Source organism: Anolis sagrei, chromosome X (assembly GCF_037176765.1).
Source record: "Anolis sagrei isolate rAnoSag1 chromosome X, rAnoSag1.mat, whole genome shotgun sequence".
Taxonomy (NCBI): domain Eukaryota; kingdom Metazoa; phylum Chordata; class Lepidosauria; order Squamata; family Dactyloidae; genus Anolis; species Anolis sagrei.
The window spans coordinates 5,897,980-5,915,547 of NC_090034.1; the positions used below are offsets into that span (position 1 = coordinate 5,897,980).

The 17,568-nt window shown below is 46.4% G+C and overlaps 1 protein-coding gene across 1 annotated transcript in view; it reads left to right on the plus strand.

Annotated features, from left to right (window-relative positions):
* Window positions 1–17,568, plus strand: part of LOC137094796 (ras-associating and dilute domain-containing protein-like) — a 152,172-nt gene that overhangs the window by 12,791 nt on the left and 121,813 nt on the right. Inside the window, exon 2 of the mRNA XM_067460553.1 lies at window positions 13,067–13,628. Within this exon, the coding sequence (XP_067316654.1) occupies window positions 13,076–13,628 (553 nt within the window). The 5' untranslated portion in view covers window positions 13,067–13,075. The remainder of the gene's footprint in view (window positions 1–13,066; window positions 13,629–17,568) is intronic.

Consider the following 17,568-nt stretch of genomic DNA (forward strand, 5'->3'; position numbering starts at 1 on the left):
TAAAGGTTTTCCCCTGACATTGAGTCCAGTCGTGTCCGACTCTGGGGTGCGGTGCTCATCTCCATTTCTAAGCCGAAGAGCCGGCATTGTCCGTAGACACCTCCAAGGTCATGTGGCCAGCATGACTGCATGGAGCGCCGTTAGCTTCCCACTAGAGCGGTACCTATTGATCTACTCACATTTGCATGCTTTCAAACTGTTAGGATGGCAGAAGCTGGAGCTGACAGCGGAAGCTTACGCCGCTCCCCGGATTCGAATCTGCGACCTTTCGGTCAACAAGTTTAGCAGCTCAGTGATTATTATTATTATTATTATTATTAAAGTGTTGTCAGACCGCAGACTGGAAACCAAGCGGTCAAATGACTGCAGTCATTTGACCGCTTGGTTTCCAGCAAAGGAAATAAGCTGAGGACCATTCTGAAGCAGCTGGAAAAGTAAGAGAACAGCGGATTAGATGGGCCTTTCCTTGCTGGGTGAATGCAAATGGTTTAAAGCAAAGCGTCCCTTCAGATTCGCAAATTTTCCCCTTGCGCTCATTTCCTTTGCTGCTTTTGGAATGATAATCTCTTCCACATTGCCGTATTGGAACGCCTGCGCAGCCTTCCTTCCCTTCCTCCCTCCGCTCCTCTGTCTGGTTGCTTCAGGGTTACTATTAAAAACAGACTTAACTAATACTATACCATACTATAAACTCTGTATGGACTTGATAGTCATATTGAAAAACAGCCCTTAAACACAGATTAAGGTGGATTTTATTTAGAATACAGTTATAATGCATACAAAAACCACAAACAAACTTAAAAACTTGGCATTGTGCTAAATTTCCTTTGTCCAGAAGCTGGCCACTTGGAGTGCCTCTGGTGTTGCTGCAAGAAGGTCCTCCATTGTGCATGTGGCAGGGCTCAGCTTGCATTGCAGCAGGTGGTCAGTGGTTTGCTCTTCTCTGCACTCGAATGTCATGGACTCCACTTTGTGGCCCCATTTCTTGAGGTTGGCTCTGCATCTCGTGGTGCCAGAGCGCAGTCTCTTCAGGGCCTTCCAAGTCGACCAGTTTTCTGTGTGCCCAGGGGGGAATCTCTCATTTGGTATCAGCCACTGGATTTGAGCCTGCCACTTTTGGACTCTCGCTTGCTGAGGTGTTCCAGCGAGTGTCTCTGTAGATCTTAGAAAACTATTTCTTGATTTAAGTCATTGACATGCTGGCTGATACCCAAACAAGGGATGAGCTGGAGATGTCACTGCCTTGGACCTTTCACTAGGTTGCTACTTCCCAGTGGATGTCAGGTGGTCCAATAAGGGCTAAACAGTGTCATTTCTCCAGTGGTGTAGGGCGCAGGCACCCCGTGATGATGCATGTCTCATTAAGAGCTACACCCACTGTTTTAGCATGGCGAGATGTGCTCCACACTGGGCATGCATACTCAGCAGCAGAGTAGCATAGCACAAGGGCAGATGTCTTCACTGTGTCTGGTTGTGATCCCCAGGTTGTGCCAGTCAGCTTTCGTATGATATTCTTTCTAGCACCCACTTTTTGCTTGATACTCAAGCAGTGCTTCTTATAAGTCAGAGCACAGTCCATAGTTACTCTAGGGTTTTTGGGTGCGCTGCAATGCTCCAGTGGGATTCCTTCCCTGGTCAACCTCAGAGCTCGAGATGATTGTCTATTCTTAAGGTGGAAAGCACATGTCTGCATTTTAGATGGATTAGGAATCCGCTGCAATATGCAGTAAGGGAACCTAAAGCTTTGGATAGCTTCTGTTCAACCATTTCAAAGCTCTCTGCTTGGGCGGTGATGACACGATCGTCAGCATAGATGAAACTCTCCGTTCCTTCTGTTCCTGTGATGACCTGTTGTTGAGGTGGAAGGACAACTCTGACAGAGCAAAACAGGAAGAATTGTATTGAGAAGTGGCCAAAAACCAGGTTGAACAATCTCAAAATCAATGCAAATAGCGCTCCGTTCAACCATTTCAAACCTCCCTGTTTGAGCGGTGATGGCACAATCGTCAGCATAGATAAAACATAGATGAAACGTCTTGCAGCATTGGTGGATAAAGTGAAACTTAATGTATACATGTACTATATATTTTTTTAATTTAAAGTATTATTTGTTAGAATCTTTTTGCTGGTTGCCTGAGAGTTTTGGTTAACTGAGAGTCTACTGTATATTATGCCCAGCTCTCTTCAGGTGGAAAAAAATAATGTTCCTTCAAGGGCAGTCACATTTATTTAAATATACTTTCTCTTTATATTCTGGCAGCGATTCCAATAAAATAATATCCACTGAATATTTTGAGTACGTTTGAATGTAATATTTAGATTTGCTTCTACTTTTTTTCTGGAGGAGCCAGATCACTAACATACGCACATATAGGACGTGCGTGTGAATGATTAAAACCAATTCAAAGCCAGCCGGAAGCTATATATAGAAAGCCTGTGTGCCTGTATTGAATTTGGTGCCATTAAGAATGAATCTACTGCAGTGGAAATATTAGAACTTAGGATCCATAAGTCATCAGGCAAGCACTTGGGTTCTTCTTCTAGTTCTTCTTCCTCCTCTTCCTCTTCCTCTTCCTCTGTCTCTTCTTCCTCCTACTCCTGCTCTTCCTCTTCTTTCACTTCTTTGTTTTTCTTCCTCCTCCTCATCTTCTCCTCTTCCTCTTATTTCTCCTACTCCTCTTCTTTTTCCTCTTTTTCTTCTTCCTCTTCCTCTTCCCCCTCTTCCTCTTCTTCCTCTTTTTCTTCTCCTTCCTCCTCTTCCCCTTCCTCCTCCTCCTCTTCTTCTTCCCCTTCTTTGTCCTCCTCTTCCTCTTCTGTCTCCTCCTCTTCTTCTTCCTCCTCTTCCCATTCTTTCCCGTCTTCCTCTTCTTTTTCCTCCTCCACTTCCTTCTCCCCCTTTCTTCTTATTCTTCACTCTTCTTTCCCTTCTTTCCTGTCTTCCTTTTCTTCCTCCTCATCTTCTCCTCTCCTGTTTCTTTCTCCTCCTCCTCCTCCTCTTCTTCTTTTTCTTCTCCCTCTTCCTCCTCCTTTTCTTCTTCCTCTAACCCCTTTCCTCTTCTTCTTCCTCTTTTTCTTCTCCTTCATCCTCTTCCCCTTCTTCTTCTTCTTCTTCCTCTTCCCCTTCTTCCTTCTCTTCTTCTTCCTCCTCCTCCTCTTCCCATTCTTCCCCCTCTTCCTCTTCTTTTTCCTCCTCCCTTCTCCTTTTTTCTTATTCTTCTTCTTCCTCCTCCTCTTCTTCTTCCCCTTCCTCTATTTCTTCTTCTTCCTCTTCTTCCCCTTCTTCCCTGTCTTCCTTTTCTTCCTCCTCATCTTCTCCTCTTCCTCTTCTTCCACCTCCTCCTGCTCTTCTTTTTCTTCTCCCTCTTCCTTCTCCTTTTCTACTTCCTCTACCCCCTTTTCTTCTTCTTCCTCTTTTTCTTCTCCTTCATCTTCTTCTTCTTCCTCTTCCCCTTCTTCTTCCTTCTCTTCCTCTTCTTTCTCCTCCTCTTCTTCCTCCTCCTCCTCTTCCCATACTTCCCCCTCTTCCTCTTCTTTTCCCTCCTCCACTTCCTTCTCCTTTTTTCTTATTCTTCCTCCTCCTCTTCTTCTTCCCCTTCCTCTATCGCTTCTTCTTCCTCTTCTTTCCCTTCTTCCCTGTCTTCTTTTTTTCCTCCTCATCTTCTCTTCTTCCCCTTCTTTCTCCTCCTCCTCTTCTTTTTCTTCTTTTTGTTCTCCCTCTTCCTCCTCCTTATCTACTTCCTCTTCCCCCTTTTCCTCTTTTTCTTCTCCTTCCTCTTCTTCCTCTTCTTCCTCTTCCCCTTCTTCCTTCTCTTCCTTTCTCCTCCTCCTCTTCTTATTCCTCCTCCACTTCCTCCTCCTCTTCTTCTTCCTCTTCTTTCCCTTCTTCCCCGCCTTCCTTTTCTTCTTTCTCTCCTCTGTCTTCTCTTCTTTTTAGGTTAGAAGGTGACCTTCTAACCTTTTAGGTTAGAAGGTGACTTCAGGGATCTGTGTTTGGAGCTTTTCCAATGCGAGGTCTGAAAGCTCTTTCTAATAGCATTAGAGCCGGAGGGGGGTCTCTCCCCTGATGGCGTGACGCAGAAGAAGAAGAAGAGGCGCCTTTCTAGCAGCAGAGAGAGTGGCTCTGAGATGCCCCTTGGCTGGCTCTCCCTTTTGCATCGCTTGCCATCCCCATCCGAAGCAGGCAGAGAGCTTGGGGAAGTTGACACGTGGGACTACGGCTCCCAGAATCCTCTAACTAGCATAACTTGAACAGGATTGCCGGATTTATCTGTGCCGTAACGTAAAATAAAGCACTTGTAGTTCACGTTTGATGAGCCCACACACTGCCTTGCCAGAGAAAGAAAATATGCCATGCAGATGAACAAGTTGTTTACTTTTTGTAGTTCAGAACAACATTTGTACAATGTGATCAGTTACATCAACTCACATAATGTCCTTTTATGAGAGACTAGCTGTACCCGCCACGCTTTGCTGTGGCCAACCTTCCCTCCCTCTTTCTCTCCTTCCTTCCTTCCTTCCTTCCTTCCTTCCTTCCTTCTCTACCTCTTTTCTTCCTTCTCCTCCCTTTTTCTTTCTCTCCTTTCTTCCTTCTCTACCTGTTCTTGGACTGCAACTCCGAGCAGTCCTCCTGATTGATCTATCAACCTACTATACTATCTATCTGTATCTAATCTATATATCCTATCTATCTGGAAGATTGCTGGGAGTTGTAGTCCAGGAATAGCAAGTTTGCATTTCGAGCATCTTCCTCCCCCAAAGGACCTGGCCTGGGGTATGCTGGGACCTGTAGTTTTCGCATATGTGCTGTATTATCATTTAGCTTTTTTGTGTTTTTAAGTCCTTTCCACTGTTGTTTTGGGAGTGATGGTCACTTGTTGGTCTGTTAGGGGTGTAGTGTCCAAATTTTACATCAATTCGTGCAGTGGTTTTTGAGTTATGTTAATCCCACAAACGAACATTACATTTTTATTTATATAGATTTAAAATAGTCTTTCTTTGTCCATGTTGGGTAAACTCCTTCAGCAGTTCATGAAGTGAGAGCACACTTTAAACTTTTTCGCTCTCTTTCTCTGCTTCTCTCTTCTCTGCGTACGTTCATAGCTCAAGCCTGAGCAAAAATGTAACTAACCAAAAGTCCCAGGCTCAGCCTGTTCCCTGGGGATTGCCCAACCAATCAGCTTCATGCTTCTCATTTTACAGTTGTCACACACACACTTGCTGCTTCTCTCTTATTCTCCCTCTGTATTTGCATAGCTCAAGCCTAAACAAAAATGTAACAGTAACCAAAAGTCCCAGGCTCAGCCTGCTCCCTGGGCTTGGCCTAGTCAATCAGCTTCATGCATCTTATTTAAAGTAGACACACACACACACTCACTGCTTCTCTCTTCTTCTCTCTCTGCATTTGCATAGCTCAAGCCTGAACAAAAATGTAATAGTAACCAAAAGTCCCTGGCTTAGCCTGCTCCCTGGGGATTGCCCAACCAATCAGCTTAATTCATCTTATTTTACAGCTGACACACACACACTCACTGCTTCTCTCTGCATTTGCATAGCTCACGCCTGAACAAAAATGTTTACAGTTGACACACGCACACACACACTCACTGCTTCTCTCTTTTTCTCTCTCTGCATTGCATAGCTCAAGCCTGAACAAAAATGTAACAGTAACCAAAAGTCCCAGGCTCAGCCTGTTCCCAGGGAATTGCCCAACCAATCCGCTTCATGCATCTTATTTTACAGTTGACACACACACACCCTGCTTCTCTCTTCTTCTCCCTCTGCATTTGCATATTTCAAGCCTGAACAAAAATGTAATAGTAACCAAAAGTCCCAGGCTCAGCCTGCTCCCTGGGGATTGTCTGGCCAATCAGCTTAATGCATCTTATTTTACAGTAGACACACACACACTCGCTGCTTCTCTCTGCATTTGCATAGCTCATGCCTGAACAAAAGTGTTTACAGTTGACACACGCACACACACACTCACTGCTTCTCTCTTTCTCTCTCTCTGCATTTGCATAGCTCAAGCCTGAACAAAAATGTAACAGTAACCAAAAGTCCCAGGATCATCCTGCTTCCTGGGGATTGCCCAAACAATCAGCATCATGCATCTTATTTTACAGTTGACACACACACACTCGCTGCTTCTCTCTTCTTCTCTCTCTGCATTTGCATAGAACAAAAATGTAACAGTAACCAAAAGTCCCAGGCCCAGCCTGCTCCGTGCTACTTTTTTTTGCTAGGGTAGCCCTGAAACTCCCATTCCCTATGACATTTTTGGAAGAGCAAGCAAGCACCACGTCCAGCATCTCGTTGAGTGCCAAAAGCGGAGGGGTGGGGCCAGCCATTCTGGACGGTTTTATGAATCAGCGTACAGTATGCAATCCATCCGGGAGCTGCATGCATATGATTTTCCTCTGCAAGGAATGCTTTCCCTGGCCAAGCGGAATATTCTTGGGTTGGTTGGGAAAGAAAATGCAGCTCTCCACATCTTTCTCCTCCTTCTTTTGGACTGACGCTAAGCATAACTCTCCAAGACCTGACCCAGAAGAATAAAGGCAGTGTTCGTGGCTCATAGTATAGGACGGAGTAAACCAAATGAATGGATAGTTTCATGAAGTCTGGCAAGGTCTAAAGGACGCATCTACTCCAGTGTTTCTCAACCTTCCTCATGTTGTGGTGACCCCCAACCATAACATTATTTTAGTTGCTACTACATAACTATCATTTTGCTACTGTTGTGAATCGTCATGTAAATATTTGATGTATTTTCATTCACTGGACCAAATTTGGCATAAATACCCAATATGCCCAAATCTGAATACTGGTGGGATTGATTTTGTCATTTGGGAGTTGTAGTTGCTGGGATTTATAGTTCACCTACAATCAAAGAGCATTCTGAACTCCACCAACAATGGAATTGGCACACAGAACTCCCATGACCAACAAAAAATACTGGAAGGGTTTGGTGGGCATTGACCTTGAGTTTTGGAGTTGTAGTTCACCTAGATTCAGAGAGCACTGTGGACTCAAACAAATTATGCACCTGGACCAAACTTGGCACGAATACTCAATATGCCCAAATGGGAACACTGGTGGAGTTTAGGGAAAATAGACCTCGACATTTGAGAATTGTAGTTGTTGGGATTTATAGTTCACTCACAAAGAGCATTCTGAACTCCACCAACAATGGAATTGTTCCATCTTCCAGGACCATGTAGCCTTTTAGCTACATGGGATAGCATTCCTTTGCATTTCCCCAGGGTTGCTATAGACCCAGCAGCACCCTGGAAGTTAAACAGTATCCGAGTCTGGAGAGCCAGGCTGCAGGCCCTCTGCAGTTATTGGTCTAGAAAGTATCTCTTTGGGTTTGGAGTCCGCCCTTTTTCCTGGGGTTGAGATCTCCATTTTGGAATCTCCCCTGCCTCCTTCAGTAGAGAAAAGAGCCTCAGATGTGCTGCTGGTCAGGCAGGGAGCTCTGAAAAAAACATTGTGAGTACTATTGAGTTATTAAGAAAGGCAACTGAGATAAAGAGAAGCTTATTGAGATACTATAGGTTGTTTTAGGCTTTTTCGGGCTATATGGCCATGGTTTAGAGAGGCATTCTCTCCTGAAGTTTTGCCTGCATCTATGGCAAACATCCTCAGAGGTGCTCAAACGATGGAACTGGCCCAAACTTGGCACGAATACTCAATATGCCCAAATGTGAACAATAACATTATTGGGGTTTAGGGAAAAGAGACCTTGACATTTGAGAGTTGTAGTTGCTGGGATTTATAGTTCACCTATAATCAAAGAGCATTTTGAACCCCACCAACAATAGAATTGGGTCAAACTTCCCACACAGAACCTCCATGCCCTGAAAGGACTTGCTGGTGCTGTTAGAGACCCTAAATTGGGTCATTTTAGGTCCATGTCGTGGGAACACGGAAGGAAGGAGACAGTCCCAATGAAAGATAAAAAAACCAAGGTTTTATTTTAGTTTCTTCATGAAGAAGATGGACAGCCAGGCAAGTTGCACAGAAGTTACCTTCAAGTGACTGCCGTGCCGTCTTGGCTTTTGACCACCAAATATATAGCCTCAAGTAAACAGGAACATTTTTTGTCATGGAAAAGTACTCTCTTTCCAGCCCCCTCTCTTTGACCTTTTGATGGAAGTACCTTTTTGTGCACGTGGCCTCTGCGCTTCAAAAACAGTCTTTGAAGCTAACCACAGGCATCCTGTGTAGGAAGTACCTTGTAAATGTCACTTCTTGTTTCTTAAAAAAAACAACACTTTCTTCCATATTGCTCTTTTTAAGTCAGAGAAAGGGTATCTCTCTCTTTTGCTGATTTTTGTTAGCTTTTCACCCAAAAGCCCCTTCAAAGACCCTTTCAGTGCAAGCCTCCCTCCAGCCTCGCACGCTCTCCCTCGCCCGCACATGCGCACCACGTTGCCATGCACTGAGCACACCTGCTCTCCTCTCCTTGCTTGGAGTGTCTGAAACAGACCTTGGCTGAGAGGCCAGCCAATCACAGTGGAGGAGGGATTTTGGTGGGAGGATTCGCCATCTGTTTCCAAAAAGGAAGAGAAGGACAGGTGGAGAGATCTTCAGCCTTCTCTTCCAAAGAGATTCCAAAGACCATCAGAAATAGATGTTTTCTGATAGTCTTTGGCGACCTCTGAGAAACCCCCTCGAGACCCCCTCCCAGGGGTCCCGACCCCTATATTGAGAAACGCTGATCCATACTATAGAAAGAGTACAGCTTGACATCACTTTACCTGGCGTGACTCAGTGTTATGGAATAATGGGAGTTGTAGTTTGGTCAGTCACCAGCATTCTCTTCCATAGTACTATTGGCCGGTGCTGTGTGTTTGGGATTGGTGGTCCCACTGATTTGGTGCATTGCTGTACGATGCTGTCGCTCACAAATAAGAGGTCTGGGTTATATCCTCGGTGCCATCTCTCGCTGTTGTAGGATGGTGGGAGCTTGCTATCATGGATGAGTGACAGTTTGTGCAGTTCAGACCAGGAGAGGACAGCCTCTCCATTTTTATCCTCTTGGGCATAGCCCCATACGTGGCTGTGGCTGTTGAAGTCACCAATTACTACCGCCCTTTGGTGCCTGTCAAAATTCTCGTGGGAGGAGAAGCAGAACTCTTCATTTGGGGGCTTGTACACAGAGGTGATGGTGATGTTATTAAGCTCTACTGTTAGAACCTCGATATTGTTTTCTTCAGTGGTGTGGGCACTGCTGACTTGGAGGCCTGGTTTGACAAAGACAGCGCTTCCATACTGCGCATGTGGTCTTTCCGCTACTAAGACTTTGGGTCGTTTCTGTATTGCACCACCTGCCGAGCTCTGAGGATGTCCTGGGAAGGAATCCCACTGGAGCATTGCAGCGCACCCACATACCTGGGAGTCACTCTGGACCGTTCTCTGACCTACAAGAAGCACTGCCTGAACATCAAGCAAAAACTGGGTGCTAGAAACAATATCATATGAAAGCTGACTGGCACAGCCTGGGGATCACAACCAGACACAGTGAAGACATCTGCCCTTGCGCTATGCTACTCTGCTGCTGAGTATGCATTCCCAGTGTGGAACACATCTCACCAGACTAAAACTGAGGATGTGGCTCTTAATGAGACATGCCGCGTTATCACGGGGTGCCTGCGCCCTACACCACTGGAGAAATTACACTGCTTAGCCGGTATTGCACCACCTGACATCCACCAGGAAGTAGCAGCCAATAGTGAAAGGACCAAGGCAGACATATCCCTTGTTTGGGTATCAGCCAGCACGTCAACAACTTAAATCAAGACATAGTTTTCTAAGATCTACGGAGACACTCGCTGGAACACCTCAGCAAGCGAGAGTCCAAAAGTGGCAGGCTCAAACCCAGAACCTCAACCAATGGCTGATACCAAATGAGAGACTCCCCCCTGGGCACACAGAAGACTGGGCGACTTGGAAGGCGCTGAACAGACTGCGCTCTGGCATCACGAGATGCAGAGCCAACCTTAAGAAATGGGTCCACAAAGTGGAATCCACAACATGCGAGTGTGGAGAGGAGCAAACCACTGACCACCTGCTGCAATGCACCCTGAGCCCTGCCACATGCACAAGGGAGGACCTCCTTGCAGCAACACCAGAAGCACTCCAAGTGGCCAGCTCCTGGTCAAAGGACATTTAATCAACTACCAAACTCACAAATTTTGTATTCTGTATTTTGTATTTTTGTATTCTGTCTGTTTGTTTGTTTTGTTCTGTTAGAAATGTAATATAACTGACTGGTTGCTGATGACTCGATAAATAAATCTTCCATAGTGTTGAGATAAGGCAGTTAAAGTGGTGTCAAGTTGCATTAATTCTGTCGTGTGAATACACCCTATAAGTGAGTGAATAACTTAACTACGTAGTTCTCTAAGTGCAGCCAGAAAAATCTTTGACCATGGCTTGAATAGTGAAATTTTGAGATCTATTTTCTTTCCGAAGGTTTTCGGCACACACACACAGGGCCTAGTCATGGGTGGGTCTCTTATTATAAAAATAGAAGCGGAGATTTGTGTGTGTGTATGTGTATATAGATATAATTGTGTGTTGTCACAAGCTGTGCCTTTCAACAAGGCGAAACCGTGATAAGTGCTGGCGGGCAGCCGACGTTCCGCAGATTTCATTAACCTCACGGTTGCACCTAGGGAGGCGACCTCCATTATGACGGCAAACGGTGCCTTCTCTTTTTTTGGGAACGTCCTCTGTTTTCTGCTGCGTCGAAGGACAAAAAAGTTGTATTCGTGCATTTATTAGAAGGGAAGTTTAGAGGGAACTTGGTTGCCCTTAAATGCCCCCTTCGCTGGCTCAAAGCAGTAGAGTGACGTGAGAGGTCCATTGTACATAAAAGTTCTACCTGGTGATGACAAGTTCAGAGTTTACAGCAGACATGGGCAAACCTGGGCCCTCTCTCCAGGTGTTTTGGACTTCAACTCCCACCATTCCTGACAGCCTCGGGCCCTTCCTTTCCCCCCTCAGCCCTTTCACACAGCTCTAGAAAGCCCCACGTTATCTGCTTTGAACTTGGATATATGGCAATGTGGATTCAGATAACCCAGTTCAAAGCAGACACTGTGGATGATCTGCCTTGATATTCTGGGTTATATGTCTATTACTATTCCTTGTTGTAAATCAGTAGTTCCCAACCTTTTTTAAACTAGGGATCACTTGACCAAGGAGCACTTTGACCAGGGACCACTTGACTAGAGACCTCTTGACCAGGGACCTCTTTGACCAGGGACCACTTGACCAGGGACCTCTTGACCAGGGACCATTTGACCAGGGACCACTTTGACGGGGACCTCTTTGACTAGAGAGCACTTGACCAGGGGCCACTTGAACAAGGGCTACTTGAACAGGGACCTCTTTGACCAGGGACCACTTGAACAGGGACCTCTTTGACCAGGGACCACTTGAACAGGGACCTCTTTGACCAGGGACCTCTTTGACCAGGGACCACTTGACCAGGGACCTCTTTGACCAGGGACCTCTTTGACCAGGGACCACTTGAACAGGGACCTCTTGACCAGGGACCTCTTGACCAGGGACCACTTGAACAGGGACCATTTGACCAGGGACCACTTTTACCAGGGACCTTTTTGACCAGAGAGCACTTGAACAGGGACCACTTGAACAGGGACCACTTGAACAGGGACCTTTTTGACCAGGGACCACTTGAACAAGGACCTCTTTGACTAGGGACCTCTTGACCAGGGATCTCTTTGAACAGGGACCTCTTTGACCAGGGACCACTTGACCAGGGACCTCTTAACCATGGACCTCTTTGACCAGGGACCACTTTACCAGGGACTTCTTTGACCAGGGACCTCTTGGTCATGGAGCTCTTTGACCAGGGATCACTTGACCAGGGTCCTCTTGATCAGGGAACAGGGACCTCTTTGAAGAGAAGATGGATCCGCAATAATGCATTTTAGTGTGATGATGAATGTATTTTAGACCTATGTGGAGCTTTGCCTCGAGAGGATTAAAATTATTATTAATATTAATTAAATCAATAATTAAATATAAATATTAATGTTAACATATGTATATATACTAGTTGCACTCTTCTAATATCTCAAGGACCGTCACAAAGAGTAGGAAACGGGTTTGCTTTCTTGTTGCTTCAAAGGATAGGACCAGATCTTATGGAGACACGATAGCCAAGATTAAATATCTGAAAAGTTTTCATAAGGAAGAGGGAGAAGGCTTGTTTTCCACTGCCCTGGAGCCATGGGTTCAAATGACAGGGAAGGAGATTCCACCTGAACATTAGGAAGAACTTCCTGACTGTAAGAAGAGCTGTTCAACAGTGGAACTCTCTGCCCTGGAGTTTGGTGGAATCTCCTTCTTTGGAAGTTTTTGAGCAGAGGCTGGGTGGCTATCTGTTGGGAGTGCTTTGTGCTTTTCCTGCTTAGACTGGATGGCTCCTGGGGTCTCCTTCCAACTCTGCGATTCTAAGTTACCGGATGGTAGAGTCTGATTGACTCTTAAACCCTTTCCACACAGCTGTATAAAATCCACATTGAACTGGATTATATGGTAGTGTGGACTCAGAGCCCTTCCACGCAGCCATATAACCCAGAATATCGAGGCAGATACTCCACAATATCTGCTTTGAACTGGGTTATCTGAGTCCACACTGCCACTTAATCCAGTTCAATGTGGATTTTATACAGCTGTGTAGAAGGGACCTCAAATAACCCAGTTCAAAACAGATATTGAGGATTATCTGCCTTGATATTCTGGGTTTTATGGCTGTGTGGAAGGGCCCCGAGTCTTCATTGCAAGAGCAATTCATCAGTGGAGCCAATGGCAAGGTCATTTTCTCTAGATTTCTTCAAAAAGAGACTCTGAGATGACTAGGAGGCTTCCAGATGTGATAGAAACACCCTCCATTATCTTTTGAGGGTTTGTGGGGCAGCTCGGAGCAAGATTTCGGAGCCCAAGGGCCACAACATGGGTGTCTCCAAAATTGGTGCATTGGTGTCCCTCCTAACTCTCTGCTTCTCCGATTCTGCTCTCTCCACAGCCAGAACCTATGACGACCTCCAGCACTATGTTCTACCGGTCGCCCTCCTCGGTGATGTCTCCGCCGTCGAAGAACAAGTTCAAGCGGCAAAGCCGGATCTTCTCCCAGGTCTTGTACCGGACCCTGAGCTACAAGGACCGCAGCTCGTTGGCTTCTTACCCAACCGAGAGCAAGGACGACCCCTCAGAGCTCTCCACCCAAGTCTCGGCCCCCGGCGTGCTGAAGGTCTTTGGGTGCCACATCTGTGCGGGCGCCCATTACAAGAGCGTCTTGGCAACGGGCAGCTCCAGTGCCCAGGAGCTGGTCAAAGAAGCCCTGGAACGCTATGGACTGGATAAGGTGGATGCCGGGCATTACGTCCTTTGCGATGTGATTGGGAAGTTTTCGGGTTCGGAGAAGCAATGGCAGATGGAAGGGCTGAGGGTCCTCCGGGACAACGAGAAACCTCTTCTGATCCAGGATCTTTGGAAGCCTCGAGAAGGCTTCTCCAGGAGGTTTGAGCTCCGGAAGCGCTCCGAAGTGGAAGAGCTGGCTGCCAGGGACAAAGACACCATCACTGCAGGTGAGAATGAGAACGGGCTTTCCTTCGGTCTTGTTGTGATGTGCCATCAGGTCAATGTCTTTTTTTATTATTAACTAGCCGTCTCCTGCCACGCGTTGCTGTGGCCCAGTCTGTGCATATGTGTTTTGTGTGTGTGTGTATATAGGTGGTTATTGGTTACACAATAGATTAAAAAAAGAAGTAGATGGGAAGGGGTTATTTATTTATCGTGTCTGGAGCAAACCAAACAGTTGTATTGCATTTTTAAACAAACAAACAAACAAAACACAAAGTTTGCAAGCTTGGTAGTTGATTAAATGTCCTTTGACCAGTATCTGGCCACTTGGAGTGCCTCTGGTGTTGCTGCAAGAAGGTCCTCCATTGTGCATGTGGCAGGGCTCAGGTTGCATTGCAGCAGGTGGTCAGTGGTTTGCTCTTCTCCACACTCGCATGTCGTGGATTCCACTTTGTAGCCCCATTTCTCTACACCTCGTGGTGCCAGAGCGCAGTCTGTTCTGCGCCTTCCAAGTCGCCCAGTCCTCTGTGTGCCCAGGGGGGGAGTCTCTTATTTGGTATCAGCCATGGATTGAGGTTCTGGGTTTGAGCCTGCCACTTTTGGACTCTCACTTGCTGAGGTTCAGCTAGTGTCTCTGTAGATCTTAGAAAACTATTTCTTGATTTAAGTCGTTGACTGGCTGGCTGATACCCAAAAAGGGGATGAGCTGGAGATGTCACTGCCTTGGTCCTTTCACTATTGGTTGCTACTCCCCGGCGGATGTCAGGTGGTGCAATACCGGCTAAACAGTGTAATTTCTTCAGTGGTGTAGGGCGCAGACACCCCGTTATAATGCGGCATGTCTCATTAAGAGCCACATCCACTGTTTTAGCATGGTGAGATGTGTTCCACACTGGGCATGCATACTCAGCAGCAGAGGCAGGTGTCTTCACTGTGTCTGGTTGTGATCCCCAGGTTGTGCCAGTCAGCTTCCGAATGATATTGTTTCTAGCGCCCATTTTTTGCTTGATGTTCAGGCAGTGCCTCTTGTAGGTCAGAGAACGGTCCAGAGTGACTCCCAGGGATTTGGGTGCGCTGCAATGCTCCAGTGGGATTCCTTCCCAGGTAATAATCCTCAGAGCTTGGGATGCTTGTCTGTTCTTAAGGTGAAAGGCATGTGTCTGTGTTTTAGATGGGTTGGGGATCAGCTGTAATAGGCAGTAAGAGCACCTAGAGCTTCGGAGAGCTTCTTTTCAACCATCTCAAAGCTCCCTGCTTGAGCGGTAATGGCATGATCATCAGCATAGATGAAACTCTCTGTCCCTTCTGGCAGTGGCTGGTCATTTATGTAGATGTTGAACATGGATGGGGCAAGCACGCTCCCCTGAGGCAGGCCGTTCTTCTGTTTCCGCCATCTGCTTCTCTGGCCCTGGAACTCAACAAAAAAGCTCCTGTTTTGTAGCAGGTTTCCTATGAGGCGGGTGAGGTGGTCGTCCTTTGTGATATTCTACATTTTTCTCAGGAGGAGGCAGTGGTGGTTCACAGTCTCATAGGCTGCTGACAGGTCTATGAAGACAGCTCCTGTGATCTGCTGCCTTTCAAAGCCATCTTCTATGTGCTGAGTCAGGTTCAGCACTTGCGATGTGCAGCTTTTGCCTTTTCTGAAGCCAGCTTGCTGTGGGATCAGACATGGGTCCAGATCCATCATTGTTTGAGTCCACAGTGCTCTCTGGATGTGGGTAAACTACAATTCCCAAACTCAAGGTCAATGCCCACCAAACCCTTCTAGTGTTTTCTGTTGGTCATGGGAGTCCTGTATGCCACGTTTGGTTCAATGCCATAATTGGTGGAGTTCAGAATGCTCTTTGATTGCAGGTGAACTATAAATCCCAGCAACTACAACTCCGAAATGACAAAATCAACATTTTTTGAGTGAAGGACATACATTGGGTTGTTAGGTGTATGCTGTCCAAATTTGGTGTCAATTGGCCCACTGGTTTTTGAGTTCTGCTAATCCCACAAACGAACATTACATATTTATTTATATAAGACTAGCTGTACTCACCACGCGTTGCTGTGGCCAACCTTCCCTCCCTCTTTCTCTCCTCCTTTCTCTCTCTCTCTTTTTTCTCTCCTTCCTTCCTTCCTACCTACCTACCTAGTTAGGAATGGTGGGATTGAGTCCAAAACACCCAGAGGGCCGAAGTTCGCCCATACCTGAACTAGATGTTCTCAGTCAACTCGGTGACTCTTCTCCTTTGAGTGAATGCCTGTTTTCCATCCAGGTGGAGAGTTCTTATAATTTTCGATGCTTGTCAACATAGACTTCTTCCCTTGGCCTTGGACCAAGACCTGAGCATTTTGCAGATCCAAAGCTGTCCTTGCTAAGGTCTGCTTCTCCCAGAATCTATGTCAGTGCTCTCTCGCTCTCACTCTCTTTGCTACCGCTTTTTAATTTCTTTTGTGGAAATAGTGTCAGGAAACCAATTGACCCTCTTCACTGGTTAAAAGAAAGAGAACAAGAAAGGCTGTTCAGAGCACAGCGAGTGATCCGATCTAATTGTCAAGGATATGTCTTTGCAGAGTGATCAGTTGGAGAGGCACCAGCTTTCCTCGACATCCTTCCAGACAGGTCCTATATATATCCCAGGATCTGTTCCCAGCTTTTCTATTTATCTCGGATTTTATGACAGTGTGGACTCATATAATCCAGTTTAAAGCAGAAAACCTGGGATCAGATCCTGGGATATAGAGCCTGCCTGGAAGGGCCCTAAGCCACAATATCTATATGTCTATTTTGTCCCCGGTGGCGCAGTGAACTGCTGAACTTGTTGACCGAAAGGTTGATGGTTCAAATCTGGGGAGCAGCATGAGCTCCTGCTGACAGCCCCAGCTTCTTCCAACCTAGCAGTTCGAAAACATGCAAATGTTAGAAGGGAGTGAGCCAATCTTATATCCCTGGAGAGGGCGTTCCATAGCTGAGGGGCCACCAAACGCATCTGCGAGGAAGGCAGGGCCTCCCCAGACGATCTTGAAGACCTAAATGGTTCATAAGGAGAGATACATTCGGATAGGTAAGCTGGACCAGAATCATTTAGGGCTTTATAGGCTAAAGCCAGCACTTTGAATTGTACCCGGTAGCAAACTGGCAGCCAGTGGAGCTGGCACAACAGTTGTATGCTCTCTGAGCGCTGCTCCTGTAAGTAATCTGGTTGCCATACATTGGACCATTTGAAGCTTCTGGACAGTCTTCAAAGGCAGCCCCACGTAGAGCGCATTGCAGTAGTCTATACGGGATGCGACCAGAGCGTGGACTATCATGTCTCCTGTTACCTTCCCGTTCTCAAGTTATACATACCCAACTCCTTAAGTAACTCCTTGTTGGAATAACAACAACAACAACACTTTATTTATATTCTGCCCTATCTCCCTGGCTGCCACCCGTTGGACCATTTGAAGCTTCCGGACACCTTCAAAGGCAACCCCATGTAGAGAGCGTTGCAGTAGTCTACATGGGATGTAACCAGAGCGTGGACTACTGTGGCCAAGTCAGACTTTGCAAGGTACGGGCACAGCTGGTGCACAAATTTTAAATGTGCAAATGCTCTCCCGGTCACCGCCAAGGAGTCCAGGATCACACCCAAGCTGCGAACCTATGTCTTCAAGGGGATTACAACCCCATCCAGCACAGGCTGTAACCCTATGCCCTGTTCAATGGTTTCCAACTACAGGAAAGGGGATTCCACCTGAACATGAGGAAGAACTTCCTGACTTTGAGAGCTGTTCAGCAGTGGAACTCTCTGAGTGTGGCGCAGGCTCCTTCTTTGCAGGCTTTTCAGCAGAGGCTGCATGGCCATCTATTGGGGGTGCTTTTCCTGCTTCTTACCAAAATGGTGTTGTACTGAATGGCCCACCAGGTCTCTTCCAACTCTTTGATTCTATGAATCTATGATTCTATCTTCCTGA